Source organism: Barbus barbus, assembly GCF_936440315.1.
Source record: "Barbus barbus genome assembly, chromosome: 30".
In the NCBI taxonomy this organism is placed as follows: Eukaryota; Metazoa; Chordata; class Actinopteri; order Cypriniformes; family Cyprinidae; genus Barbus; species Barbus barbus.
In genome coordinates, this window is record NC_136758.1 from 12,434,707 (window position 1) to 12,450,374 (window position 15,668).

The 15,668-nt window shown below is 37.3% G+C and overlaps 1 protein-coding gene across 4 annotated transcripts; it reads left to right on the top strand.

Moving 5' to 3' along the window:
• The first annotated feature begins 326 nt into the window (after positions 1-326).
• On the top strand, positions 327-14,192 carry LOC306850318 (tubulin epsilon and delta complex protein 1-like). 4 transcript variants are annotated; one of them, XM_079385888.1, is made up of 8 exons: positions 327-581; positions 723-813; positions 893-1,104; positions 3,101-3,277; positions 3,765-3,854; positions 6,310-6,396; positions 11,045-11,251; positions 12,605-14,168. In XM_079385888.1, the coding sequence occupies exons 1-8, from the start codon at positions 450-452 to the stop codon at positions 12,827-12,829; spliced, it is 1,221 nt and encodes a 406-aa protein (XP_079242014.1). In that variant the 5' UTR covers positions 327-449; the 3' UTR covers positions 12,830-14,168. The 4 variants fall into 4 exon arrangements, with proteins under 4 accessions (XP_079242014.1, XP_079242012.1, XP_079242013.1 ...); XM_079385886.1 differs by having other exon boundaries at positions 360-581; positions 12,470-14,192; XM_079385887.1 differs by having other exon boundaries at positions 389-614; positions 12,470-14,192.
• The last annotated feature ends 1,476 nt before the right edge of the window (positions 14,193-15,668 follow it).

The following is a 15,668-nucleotide window of genomic DNA, read 5'->3' on the forward strand; positions in this document are numbered from 1 at the left end:
CAGTAAAGTTCTTTACAAAGTGAAACTACACAAACTTCCTTTCTTTTTACCTCCAGCAGTGAATGACGTATCATAATTATTATTGCATATTCATTTTTCAGTGCATTATTCGGCTATCATAAACGGTACATACTGACAAAATATGAGATTTGTGAATGTATTTCTTAATTTTAAATATATAACAACAACATCATGGAGAGAAATATACAACACAAATAAAATTAAATACACAAAATAGATCAAAAATAAAATATGCAAAATAAATCAAGTCCAGTCGGTATGACGTATCGAGGTGGGCTGTCTATAATTCCTATTGGTCAGGATTTACGTCAATCATGTAGCGCGCCAAAATAACAACTAATCAAAACGGCGCAAATGACACTCAACTAGGAAGTGTCTGTTCTCTGTTGCCTAACGACCATTGACAGTGTAAACATACTACATGTAAAATGTCGGGCGAAAAGAGTGTTAAAGTTAAAGAAGTTATTACTTCTCTTTGTAAGTTACTATCTGCGTTAAGCGTCGAGTCGATACCGACAGCTGAGACATTCAGGAGAGCCAAATTCAACAGAAAAGATGCGGTAAGATGATCAATGTATCTTACTACAATCATGGTAACGTTACCACTTCTCCCTCCCTCTCTCCCTCTCTAGTTTGATAGATAAGTCATCATGAGCTAGATTAACCCTGCTTGGTGTGCTCAAAATATGTTTTGCTTTCAGGCAGTGGACGTGTGGAGTTTGTTAAGTAGGCTTCTTCAGAGAGCTTTTGCTCTGGATTGTGCGTGCTGCAACTCTAAAGACCAAGACTTTGGTAAACTGATCATTGCACATAACTGCAGTCCATGTGTAATACATTATTGTTTGTACAACCCATAGTGTTGTGCTTGCAGATGTGCAGCTGCTGTTTGTGAGGAGTGCTCTTTGTCACTGTGGCTACGGGGCCCCTTGGGTCTTGGGGCCCCGGCCCCCCGGTCACATAGAAGAGGTGGGGAGCCGAGATCTGCTCTTGGCATTCGGCTGGGTGCTGTCATCAGGGAATCTACTGGACTTCCTGCTTGCTGAGAAGGTTCATCAATTAGACACTCTCTCATCTGCACCGATGGTGAGACCTTGAGTTTTTGGTGATCCAAGCAAGGAACAGATTATTAATTTTATTACTTGCTTTCCTCTGTTGATGTCAAGTGTTATTCTATACAAGGCCAGCAGAGAGCAGGATAACTTTATTTTATTTTATTGTACAGTTATGCAGTCAGAACATTGACTTCTTACTACTTAGGACTATTCTTATTAGAAAACAAAAAACAAAGAAACAATCAGCAGCCTCTCGCGAACATTACACTAGATACGAAATGGTTAACTTATTGTTCCGTTTGCTCTTGGCTGACTAATCTAATTGACTTTCTAATAAAAAGCAATCATGAACAAAACACAATAAGTAAAATCCTGTTTGCTTTTAGGATCAATTTTAATGCTGTTTCACTCTTTTTGAAAGTCTAATTGGATAAATCCTTAAACTTTAATCTAATGGAGGCTTTCGAAGTGTCAGTTTCATCTGTTTCAGTAGTGGTGCTTGCTAAGACAAGCATCACTGTTACTCATACCTAGGATTAATAATTATAATATACAGTAGATCAGCATGTAACTCATCCTACACTGTTTGTGCTACAGTCGTGAGTAATATCCCAAGTGCTTTGTGTTGAGGAGAAGTGTGCTAGTATGATTTGAAGCATTGTAATTTAGAATTTGCGCCTGGTTGATGATAAAAGAATGGGGGGAAAAAAATACCCATAGGCATACTTTAATGGACTGACCCAAGTCATATCTAGAAACCAGAATATCAGAGACTTCAAGGTGGGCTCTTTTGTTTGGAGCAAGTATGCTATAAAACACCACAGCAATGAAAAAGCAACATCCTGGCAATCATTGTGTGGGTGGGTTTGGCAAGCACTACTCACTTTAATTTCTTGTTTCTTCTTCTGTTCATCTTATGTATTTGATGTATATATTTTTGTGTTATGTGCCATCATAACCTATCATTAAAGAAGTGTGTTCCTTCTAGACTATATATCAGTATCATTAGTGTTAATAAGGATTTTATTAAAGGGGGGGGGGGATTGTGGATTGGGCAGGGGGGCTAAATCACTAAATCGTCCTAACATACCCCCACCCCCCACCCCGCCCACGGCGCCTCTGACTCTAGTAATACTATTATATTTATCTTTAGTGTTAATAAACTCCTTACTGGCCACAGATTATAACAAAAAGAAGCAAACTCTGAAGTAGGTTGTTTAATACAGAATCTGTTGTTTAATACATGCATTTAGACATTTTTAATAGGACAGAGTATTGCGTTGTTTATGTAGCAAGGATGCATTAAATTGACATTTCAAATAAATGCTCATCTTTTGAAGTTTCTTTTCATCAGGGAAACCCATGCATCAATGTTTCTTGAGCGCCAATTCAGTATATTAGAATAATTTCTGAAGGATCATTTGACACTGCTGAAAATTCAGCTTTGCCATTACAGAAATAAATTAGCCTACATAGTAAAACAGAAAACAAAAAAGTAATTATAATAATATTTTACAAAGTAAAAAAAAATCTGTATTGTTGATCAAATAAATGTAGCCTTGGTGAGCATAAGAAACTTCTATCAAAAACAATGAAAAAATCTGACTGACCCTAAACTTTTGAAAGGTAATTTAATATACTGCTATGATTACCATCCAAACAATCTGAACAATTAACATTTTTAAAAAAACTTTTTCCCTAAATAGATAAATTAATGATGTGTTAAGCTGTTAAATGCAAAAAAGATCAAAACATTATTATTTGTTCAAGGCAACAGTCCTAAGTAGCAATTCCTGTTTTAGGGGTTTAACAAAGCAAAATCAAAATCTCCCCTGGAACCAGCTTGGAGTTCATGCATCCCCAGGGGTTAAATTATAAAACCTTAATCGACTGAAGAATTTCTTTATCTTTACTTTTGTATTGTAGGATTCTTGCTATTTCCCTCCAGATGTTGTTTCAGTGTTAATAGAATGATGCTTGATGGCTACTGTAATGATTTTTTCATGTCACATTTGTCAACATATAAGATCGCCCAGGGTCTAACACTAGGACAGCTTGCCATAGCGGCACATCGACCAGGAGTGGATACCACAGTGAAGAAGGACCAGGTTCTACAGGCACTGCAGTGGCAATATGGAAAACTGAGGCTCCAGTGGAAGAGCTTACTCTCAGCCCAGGAAGAGAGGTCCAAAATCACCCATAGGGCAAGTCACTAAAAATATATGACCCTGGACCACAAAACCAGTCTTATGTCAGTGGTGTATATTTGTAGCAATAGCCAAAAATACATTGTATGGGTCAAAATTATCCATTTTTCTTTTATGCCAAAAATCATTAGGATATTAAGTAGAGATCATGTTCCATGAAGATATCAAAACTTAATTTTTGATTAGTAATATGCATTACTAAGAACTTAATTTGGACAACTTTAAAGGGGATTTTCTCAATATTTGGATTTTTTTTTTTGCACCCTCAGATTCCAGATTTTCAAATAGTTGTATCTCAGCCAAATATTGTCCTATCATAACAAACTATACATCAATGGAAAACTTATTTATTCAACTTTCAGATGATATATAAATCTCAATTTTGAAAAATTGACACTTAAAATTGACCCTGGTTTTGTGGTCACAAATAATCTAAAATAATGATAAAAACTCCAGATTTATATCCTGTGTTTTCTTTCTCTAGGTTATCTCCAATATCAGCCCCCCTGCTGTCTGTCAGCCTCATGCCACTGGTTCCCATCACAGCAACACGACGTCAACTACTCTTGACAAGGTGACATGAAAATACTTGAACATTTTAATGAAATATTGGCATGAGATCATGTAGGTCTGTAGGATTTCTGCATTAAACAAGTGTTATGAGTTTAGCCCCTGATCATTGTTATTACATGACAAGTGAGGCCTTTACTAATTTACATTCTCTCCAGAGATTTGTATTCCTTTAGTGTATGATAAGTGCTTCTATCCGTCATCAGAGCATATGGTGATCAGCGCTCGATAATAACTGCCGTAAGCTAGGTAACAAGCTAATTTCAATCGGTGAATGATTACACGCAGCTGTCAATGTGTTTTTCATCCCCTGGCTTATTCTGGAGAAGATTGTAATGAAGCATCCACCTCTATGTACCTGCCGCCTCGTGCTTTGGTGTGACAGATTGACAAGGTGGGAAATCCTGCTTGTTTGAAGAGTGTGGATCTTAAACTTTTAAGTCAAAAGGCCCATGCTCTCCTGTTCCCTTCCTCTTTCCCTTGCTCTTTAGAGGCTTTGTAAGAGTATTTTAAGTCTCCCTCCTGACATCTAACGATGGGGCTGTTTTATGAGTGTATAAAAAAGTGTGAAAAAGAACAAGTGGTATATAGAAAAAGTGGATGAAAGATAGTGAAAAAGAGATATTATGAGTGCTTTTTATGTCCTAGTCCTGGATTCTTTTTTCCCATCAAAGAAACTATTTCGAACAGTTGTAGTTGTCAGCACATGAAAGGGAGAAGTCGTGGCCTAATCGTTAGAGATTCGTACTCGTAATCCAAAGGTTGCGGGTTCGAGTCTCAGGCCGGCAGGGATTGTAGGTGGGGTGAGTGAATGTCCAGCGCTCTCTCCACCCTCAATACCACGACTGAGGTGCCCTTGAGCAAGGCACCTGACCCCCAACTGCTCCCCAGGCGCCGCAGCATAAAATGGCTGCCCACTGCTCCGGGTGTGTGTTCACTGCTGTGTGTGTTGGATGGGATAAATGCAGAGCACGAATTCCGAGTATGGGTCACCATACTTGGCCGTATGTCACGTCACTTTCACGTTACTTTCACTTTCACATTCAAAATGTTTAATGCAAGAAGTAAAATACCTACTTCTAATCTAGTAAACCCAGTCATGGTGTTTTCCAGTGATTTGCTACATAAACAGGAGGAATACAGCAAGGATGCATTGCATTGATCTAAAATGACAATAGATTTATAACATTATAAAAAGAATATATGTATAACATTTATAATTCAAATAAATTTCTATTTCAGATAAATGCTGTTCTTTTAAACTTTATATTCATCTAAGAATAAAAAAAATAAAAAATTAACATTGTTTTTGACATTAATAACAATAAATGTTTCTTGAGCACCTAATCACTGTACACTGTAGAGGGGAGATGGCTGCTGAAAATGTTGTATTTTAATATATTAAACTAGAAACCAGGTATTTTAAAATGTAAGAATATTTCTTGATATTACTGGTTTTACCATATGTTTTGTGCAAATACATGCAGTCCTACCAACCCCAAACCTTTGAATGGTAGTGTATTTTTATCAATTAAAATAGTTAAATGCCAAGTTTATATGTGTATTAATAAAAATTAGTTTTAAATTAAACTCATTTAACAAAAAATGATTATGCAGACGACATGTTGAATCAGCATTTTAATTGATTAATGGGAATGGTTATAAGAACTGGTTTGTGTAGTTGATTAAATCTCATGCCATTTTATTCCCACACTCATGATGAATAGTAACACATGCAGCGGGCATGAAATTGGCCAGCTAACACATCATCTGGTAACTTAATGACTTCACTATATTATATTAGGTACATAACCAATGTCAAGTTCTTTTTGTAGGGCTCATTGCTCATTGTAGTCGCTAGTGAAGGGTTTGGGGCTGTGTACATTCTTATGGTGTCATCAGCCAATCTGTGTTGTCATGATATCATTTTTTTCACAGTAATTAGAAATGTATGGCTCAGGTAATTGGCTCAAAACAACCTGGCAGCAGGGCCGAGCGCCCATGAGGGAAGATTGCAGATTTGAAATCGTATGCATCAGGGGTGTCCTGCTTCTTAACTAATAGCTTTCTCCAGACCTTGGTCTGTCAGACCTGACTGTGAGAAGTATACAGTGTGGGATGTGTTAAGACACAGGCTAATAGATCTCTCCTCTCAAGCCGTGTAAGTTACAGTGGGCAGCTCAAGGATCTCTCTCCCTCCCCATTGCCCTTCAGTCTGTGTGGGATGCTGAGAAGAGTTATCAGCCTAAGTCCCTGGAGCACTTCTGTCTAACTGCAAAGATGTGAAGTATTAGCTGAGATCCTACAGGGAAAAAATTGCCCATGAGTACAGATCAAATCGGCTGCCAAGCGTGCACAAAACTGTACTTGCACTGCAGGGCCACTGGGGATTTTATTGTTTTAAAAACAACAGAGCTTCTTCGCGTGTAATCAGGATTTTTTGGTCATTTTTATTTCAGGAGCTGGAGCGGATACAAGCATTGAATGGAATTCTGGAGGCGTATCTGGATTGGAAACTCCACGAACCTTTATTCTGGTGCTGGATGGTACGTCTGCTGTGTTCCACGCAGGAATGAATTTGAGATTCAAACTCACGCTCCTTTATCAAATATTCTGTTTGTTCACGTTGTCACATCACTGTTCAGCCCCAGGTATTTATGCATGGCCGGTTCATAAAGACAGATGTGTGAGATTTTCAGCACGACTGAATTAGTTTACTCTGAAAAGTTACCAATGACGCTAAATCTAATATGTATATTACCCTACTTTTGTTTGAGAGCCAGACTGCCAGTCTGCCTGCAGTAACCTTGCCCAGCTATGAGTTGTCACTCACAGTGATGCACTGGCGCTCCAGGACTCTGAATCTGGCAGACAAGAGCCTTCACTCACACTGGCACCTCTCCAATTTGAAATGAAGTTGTAAAGAAGTCCCTGGCTAGCAGAAGTGGGTCCTGAGCACTTGGCAGGGGTTTCATTTTTCACTCACAGTGTGCATTTTGAAGTAAAAAGGGATGTTTTAACTGCTATTCAGTTAGAGTGGTGAGCTCATGGGTGTCTTTGAGTTGGACAAATGGAGGAGGGCTTTTCGTTTTCCCACTTCCAGCACATCATACTATTGAAATGATTACTTTTTCTTATGTTTCTTTTATGTTGAGCCTCGATATAAGTCGATATAAGACGCACAATCAGAATAAAGCGCATTGTGAGGTTTCAAAGAATAGCACTAAGCTCCATCAAATTGAGTTGTGGAAATACTTTAAACCCTGTTAATTCAATTTTTGGGGCCTTTTAGTGAGAAATTCAATCTAGACTTTTGAAATGCAGACAAAAGTTCCCCGGTCCAAAGAACAGGAAGAAGGGGAATGGAAATCAAATGGCATGCCCACCGCATCAATGGGAAATCTATAGTCCTTGATGAAAGCCAAACATTTTGTGGATGGAGTGGATTGTTTTGTCACTGTCCACACAAGAGTGATGGAAGTGGCTCTTAAGCTTCAGCTATTGGTTGAGGCGCTGTTGATTAGCACAGGTTCTTAAAGAATTGATTTTCTTTGTGGGTGCTCGCACAAAGTCTGACTTTGAGCAAACTGGATCATCTACCCAAAACACTTTTACAGAGTTATTTGTGACATTTTGTAGCAGAACTGTTTTAACAAGAAAACAGTCAGTGGTGCTTGCTGTTATTATTGCTCATATGTAGGGTTATTCAGGGCTCGCAAAATTTCTAAATCCCTGGTACTCTTCAGATTTTGGTAGCCCGAAAATTTATTTAACTAGCCCAAATGAAATAAAAACCATAAATGTCAATCAAAAACATTTTTCAATACACAAATCAAATATCAATGAATATCAAGGAAGGAGTTTTATTTTACTATTTACAATGTATCTGCAGAATTCTTAAAAATCTATTTAAGGCAATTTGAAAAATTATTTCTTATACCATTTAACGTATTTAAAACTGTCTAAGGCCTTAAAAACTCTTCAATTTAATTATATCAAATTTAAGGACCCGTGGGAGCAATGTTCCCTCTAATTAGTTTTCTTGCTCAGCAAAACTTTTCTCTATTGGGCGGACAATTCGGGCACCTGAGCAAAAGCATTCTTTATACCAGACCTGTACAGCATGCACACAAAAAAGTGTGTACCTTTTAACTTCAATGTGCTATTTATATTTGATTTGACCCTTGATGTAACTAAATGATGTACATTTTAGGTTACCTGAGAATTTTTTTTTCTGTACAATACACTGCAGTTCAAAAGTTTCTTATGCTCATCAAGGCTGTATCTATTTGATAAAAAAATACTGAATATTATTTCACAAAATAACATTGTGAAATATTATTGCAATTTAAAATAAATGTTTTCTATTTTAATATACTTTAAAATTGTATTAATTCCTGTGAAGCAAAGCAGTATTTTCAGAGTCACACGATCCTTTAGAAGTCATTCTAATATGCTGATTTTTAATCAATGTTGGAAACAGTTGTACTGCTTTAATTTTTTTTATACTGTATTTTTTGGGACCTGTGATATTAAAAAAAAAAAAAGTTAAAAAGAACAGTGTTTAGTCAAAATAGAGATTTTGTTACAATATAAACTATTCAAAAGTTTGGGGTCAGAATTGTTTTATTTTTTAAAGTTTAAAGTTAAATAAACTTTATTCAGCAAGGATGTGATAAATGGATAAAATTGATAGTAAAGGCTTCTATTGTTAGAAAATATTTCTATTTTGAATAAATGCTGTTCTTTTAAACTTTTTATTAATCAACGAATCAAAGAAAAAAGTAACACAGGTTCCAAAAAAATATGAAGCAGCACAACAGTTTCAACACTGATAATAAATCAGCATATTAGAATGATTTCTGAAGGATCATGTGACACTGAAGACTGGAGTAATGATGCTGAAAATTCAGCTTTGATCACAGGAATAAATACTATTTTATAGTATAGGTATAAAAATAGGAAACCAATATTAGAAATTGCAATAATATTTCACTATATCGCTGTTTATTTCTGTATTTTTGAAATGAATACAGCCTTAATGTGCAAGAGACTCAAAGTCAAAAACCTGATAAATAATTGACCTTGTTTTTGAGTCTATAATATGGGCCTAACATAATATTTGATCAAAACAAAATATTTAAACTGAATGGAATAGAATAGAAACTGAAGCAAAACTTAAGCTGATATCTGTAAGTTAAGTATAAAAAACGTGAACATATGAATTCTTCTATAGCTGTCTAAACATCATGAAGTAGTGGGGTGGTGATGGCGCAGTGGATAAGACACATGCCTTTGGTGTGAGAGACCCGGGTTCGAATCCACTGTGAGACACCAATGTGTCCCTGAGCAAGACACTTAACCCCTAGTTGCTCCAGAGGCGTGCGACCTCTGACATATATAGCAATTGTAAGTCGCTTTGGATAAAAGCGTCAGATAAATGTAAATGTAAGTACAGTTTGTACAATACTCTTGTGTGTGACTGAACATGTTTCAGAGTTTTTTTACCATTCTTTGCCCATCCTCCGTTATTTCCAGCACTTAATCAAGCCACTCTTCTTTAATACATGAGGACGTTTTATTTCACATGTCATTGTGTTTGTGTTGTCTCTCGTGTTGAGCGCACCGCAACTATTGAAGTTTTCAGTTTCTACAGCGACTCGTTTGGTGCATATAGTTCTCTTTCTATGAAACCTGTAAACCGCATTCACCGGCTCTAACTCTGTCGTGACATCAGCTCTATAGCGGTTTGCCCGAGCATTGCTATTCTTTCCCTTTTACTGGTGGCATTCAATCAAATGGCTTCCCAACTCATTTTTGACATTATTTCTTCGCGCGCGACCGATCAGCTTAGAGGGAACATTGCGTGGGAGCCCTGTATTTAAGGTAGCCCGTCGGGCAGGGCAGTGATACATTTTGGTAGCCTGACTGGAAAACACAATAGCCCTGGGACGTCGGGCTAGCGATTTTGCGAGTCCTGGTTATTTCATTCTAAACTCCTTAAGGCCACACCGAAGAGTAAAACTTTAATGATAACTATAACTATAAAGTTGAACAAATACAGGATAGATAGTATTATTGGTGTGAAAGGCCTTTTACGCCAAGTACTAATCTTTTTAATCAAATTTGTCACTTGTTCAGACATGAGTGAAACCCTCAAATTGTGTTTTTCCAGTTAGTTTGGTCTTGCTTATATAAACAACAATTACAATCTGGGACTTGTTTTCCATACAACGACATGCCTCACAGAGAAACGTTAAGATGAGGGAGTAGACAGTTTGCTCACATGTTACTTTTATAAATACATTTTGGTCCTTTTTAACAAAACAATGCAACAGTTGGTTCTGCTGGTAAAAATCCAAATTATTTTCTCTGTAGAGGAATTGAGTTTTAACAATTTCTTCCCATGATTTGCAAAGAAATTTCTACCAATCAGAGAAACACTGAGCAAATTGTGCTTCAGTCACCACCCGCTCCCATGAAGCACTGCAAATTACATAATATAGTCAGTGTCACTACAGTATCAAATTAAATGTTTGAATTCATATGCACATTTTGCAATAAACTTGAAATAGAGTGTTTCTGTATACAACATAACCAACTTTAAATCAATACTTCTATATTTCTGTCATTTTTAATGTGATTTATGACTTTCATAGATCTTCATGGCATTGTATTACATCTTCATTTACGCAGTATTGTATCTTTGACTTTTTGTTTTGTACTTTTTTGCTTTACATCAAAGTTTGTAATGTTGGTTTGGTTCATGACTTATAATGTTTTAACTACGTCATTTTAAAATCCCTTTGGGCTTGGCACTGTTCTGCTTCAATTTAGTTTGTTTCAAAACAAAAACAACATACAGTGCAGGTCAGGTTTGTTTTATTTATTTTTTTCATAGCTAAGCACCACTCATTTTCCTCAGAAATAAATAAAGCAAGTTAAATTGTGATTGATTGCACATTAAAGAGAAACCTGACAAAAACAAACTACACAGTATGCATGTTCAGATTGTAAATGAGAACCAGCAGCAAGCAAAGTCTTCTTATAGCTCTTTAGTAAATGAATCCAAAGACTGTATAATTCTTTTAGCAGATCTAGCTGATTTGGCATGGCTTGAGCACAATGCGTCTCAATTGTCTCAGATGGGGTTCCTGACAGACCTGTTGCACTTATGCCTTTGTCTCTGTGCAGGACAGCGTGATCGACAGCTCCCTCGCCGATGCGTCTGAGGAGGAGTCCGTCGATTGGCCACCAGGGGAGCGGGCTGTCATGGTGAGGTGTCCCCACGGCGACGAGACCAGGAGAGCAGTCAGACAACTTGACAAGATGTTGCTAAGGCTGCAGACAGAACTGAGAGCCAGAAGAATAGAGCAGTCCACTCTCACACTCACCTCACAGGTAATGACCGGCCAGAAGGTGAGATCCACCCCCATAAGTGCCGGCGGGAAGGCTTCAACTTATAATAAGGTCAGGATTGCACTGCTTGAAGTTTATAAAGTTTTGAAATTCAAGTACTGTCAGTTTTGGTGCCTGAGATGTTGACAGTCGAAGTTTTAAGATTTCTATAAACTAAGTCCTACCACATTGATATGTTCATCACATCATCCTTTATTTCTTGTTACATTCTAATGATAACAACAATATATTTTTATTAATAATAATAGGTCTTAAATAAATGATCTAAATAGCTTAATGATCATAATGAAATTAAAGGGATAGTTCACCCAAAAGTGAAAATTCTGTCATTATTATTATTTACTGACCCTCATGGCATTCCAAACCCGTTAGACCTTCGTTCATCTTTGGAACACAAAGTTATATTTGTTTTTTTTTTGCACACAAAAAGTTTTCTTGTCACTTCATAAAATTACGGTTGAACCAATGACGTCACATGGACTATTTTGACGATGTTCTTGGTACCTTTCTGGGCCTTGAACGTGGTAGTTTCCTTGCTGTCTATGGAGGTTCAGAAAGCTCTTGGATTTCATAAAAAAAAACTTAATTTGTGTTCCAAAGATGAACGAAGGTCTTATGGGTTCAGAATGACATGAGGGTGAGTAATTAATGACATAATTTTCATTTTTGGGTGAACGATCCCTTTAATAATAATCATCATTATTAGTGTTCCTTTTCTTTGGGTTTCCATAGGCACCAATTCCCCATTTGTTCTGTGCATGTGGAACTTTCCTCATCATGTTTTATTACCTGTTAAAAGGTTCTTCCTGCAGATTCGAGAGGTGTTTTAATATCTCTATAATGAGGTAGGATAGTGCTAAAAGAATTATAAAAACTAGGTCATCTCATCATTGCATTCCTTTATTGACTGAATAAATTACACTTCATTGTATGAAAATTCAATGTGGTTGGTCCGGTGGATAATTAGGTGTTACGATACATGACAGCCTGCCATAGTGTCTAAGATTGAAATTTCTTCACATCAATTCTAAACGCATTCCTAGTGATGCAAGAGATATACACTGACATTTCTACTCCCACGTACTTGATCATCCGGGTTACCGCAATACCTTTCTTTTTGATATTAGTATCCATTTGATGTTTGATCAGTATTCCAGTCTGTTGAAATCGCCAGTCTTAGCAAGCTCTCGTTCTCATTAGGGGCGTCAAGGGGCTTCTCGGCTCTCTGAAAGTCAGAGAATGGAGTTGGAGAAGAAGGTTTCAGGCTATTTAGAGGGTCTACGTCTTACTAACACCTCCGCAATCACATCAAGAGGCTTTTTGCCATGTCTGCAGGATCCACAGCCCACAAAGCCACCTCACAGGTTCCACACCGGAGAACCTGGCCTGGCAGTGACAGCTGGGAAGCTCCAGGCATCGATGGCTCTGGATGAGCTGAGGGAGAGGGAGGCTGTACTGCAGTGGCAGCTGGAACGATTGAGGCAAAATATGAGAGTGGAAATGCAGAGACAGGCCAGCACAATGGAAGGGATGGTTCTCATCCCACCACTTAAGAGATAAACACACTTTTTGTGTCACTATATGCACTGGGTTTCTGGCATAAAGTTGGACAGGCTGCATTTTGAGTCCCTGAATAAGGTGAACATATTAGTTTTTCACTTTTTCAGTGGCATTAAAACTAACGTCTTGACATTCTGAACTAGAGAATGTTTTGTTATCAGTTTTTATGTATTTAAAAGACTGCCGCAATGTGAATGTATGCATGAAAGAAAAATAAACTTCAAGGGCATTTCATCTATACTCTTCGATACTTGCAATGAAAAATATTATTTTGACTACTGAAATGCATCAAGCCACACTCTGAAAAACAACTCTAATGACTCAGACTCAAGCAAATGGCTGACCTCTGTACTTCCGTGTACTTTGCTGTTTGCTAGAGAAAATGGAAGACATTTGAAATCTTTTTTTTTTTTAATGCATGCCACTTCTAGAGAGCAGAACAGCCTGCAGTTTCCAAAGTAGGTCATTCTTTCTGTTGCTTTCCGAAACCTGTGAATGTTGGGATCGAAGTTTGGGAAAAAAACAAACCCCAGTAATGATTAGTAGCTCCCTGCAGAGATCTGAACCCAGTTTTACTGAGCGGTTCGTAACATGAGAGGATTTCGCTTTTCAAGGCCAAGTCAGTTGCTACCAGCCAATTGGTGTGGTCTCAATTACATTTGGAAATCTGTAAACAAACTAGGTGTGCAAGATAACATGAGCTGTTGGGCAAACTAAAGAAGCTGGCACAGGCTGCTGTGTTAGCTGATTAAGAAAGTCATTTCCCACACCGATTTTCATTAGGATTATAAGCAGAAATCCTAATCTAGACGCTGTACAGAGCATGACGAGTTCTAAAAGGATTTTCTCTCCATTACCTTCGGCCTTCTTATCTAGGCCGGAATTGCTGTTTACAACTGAGGGAACGCAAACACACAGACTCGGCGGGTCCATTTCCCTGATGTTTGATGTGTGCTCTAAATGAACTAAGACTCGTGAAGCTGGAATTCAAGGTTATAATTATGCTATTATCAAGAGGGTCAACCAGTGTCAAGCCAAGAACTGGTGTGGGTGGGTTCCTCGCTACCTGGAGCTCTCTGATGAATATTTCAATAATTAGATGCTGCAGATGTGTGAAATGGGTCTAAGTGACGCATTTTCTCTTTGGCATCAATATTAATAGGTTGCAGTTTTCACACTTCATGTGTAAGGTGGTGCTGCATAGCAGAATTGTCGCAGAAGTGGCTCTGCAAATAGAGTTTCAAAGCTGAACCTGCTTTTTTTGCATGCTGAACACACGATGAAAATGTAGTTTCACCTATTTATCAGCTCTGTATTTTGCAGTATGGTCTTTTAATAAACAATTAAAAATAATAATTAAGTGAACTACTTATTTGTTGTTTGACAAAAGCACATCTTTTAGAGTAAGTCTTTATATTCACACAATAGCCTCAGTTTAAGTAAACACTCCAACCACACGTTTAATGCATTTGCTGACACAGCTGGAAAGTACTTTATCATCTGGCAAGCTCTAATCTGATTGGCTGATTTGTACACAACTGCCCTGATTAAGTGCACACAGGTTTTTTTTTTTTAATCAGTCTGCTTGGAAACAAGAGGAAATCTTCCAAATCTGAATTTTTCAGTTTGCCAGGTTAGTGACATTGAATGTTTGTTTGAAGCACTTAGTTGTTATTTTAGTATCATTGATATATTATTATAGTTTGTTAATATTTTGAATTTGATGTGAATAATTTTTTTGTAATATATATTAATTTCACTTTTTTAAGTTATAAAAGTAATTTTTGTTGTGTTTTTGTCATTTTAATTTATGTCCATATAATTCTTTTATGTATTAGTTTCAGGTTATTTAGTTTGAGTTATTTTAGTAGTTCAAGTTTAACTAAATGAAAATGAGATAATGTTTACCTGCTTAGTACCAAGTCTTCTAAACATCCCCAAGCACAATTGTATATTTTAAAATGTTATCAATGTATTGATAGCTTAAGCATTTTACATATGATCAACTTTAGGGATGCACAGATGTTTACAAATCCATTTTGGTGAATAGAATATTGTATTAATGGTATAAATAATTGATTTTAATGTAATTGAATTAGTTCTGTTCTCTGTGGTATCAGGCGTTGCATTCATTTTATCCAAAACTTTAAAAATTAATAAATTTTGTCATCATTTAATTGAAAACAACATTAACATTTTAGATGCGTCAACACATCCATATTGTTTGTTTCAGTGTATATCCAAACATGCGAAAAATGTATGTGTAGACACCATGTTCAAATACCTACGAATCATAATGAGATCAGGCTGTTGGAATTTGTAAATTATTTACCATTTGGATATAAAGTCCCTTGCCTCATGTAAATAAATTGTATGATGATCAAGAGCAGTCTGTAATAGTTTCTCCAATAACCACTTTATAATTTTTGTCTGTTATCAAAGGAACTACTCAATGTGGCAACCCAGAAATCACAGTTGGCTGTCTGTGTGAGAGCTCATGTTGGCGTTGCACTAATGTGCTGCAGATGCAGGCCCAAAATCACTGCTGTCTGCTAGTCCTCTCAGTCAGAAGTCTGATTAGACCCGTCCCTGGAGCTCCAAAGTCATTCTTCCAGTACACATCCAAGCCAGTCCCAGCACTCTTTACTTATTACAAAACTGCAGCTTCCATCTGGGGATGAGCATGGTACCGTAGTGTCACAAATGAGAGCGTGGCACAGACAGACAGTGTTTCCAGAGGCACAGTGCCTAATGGATGGCGACAGGGTCAGTGCGGCACCGCTGCACACTCCGCCGCTGCTCATTTCAACAGGAGGCCATTAGAGAAGGCGTTGCCGTG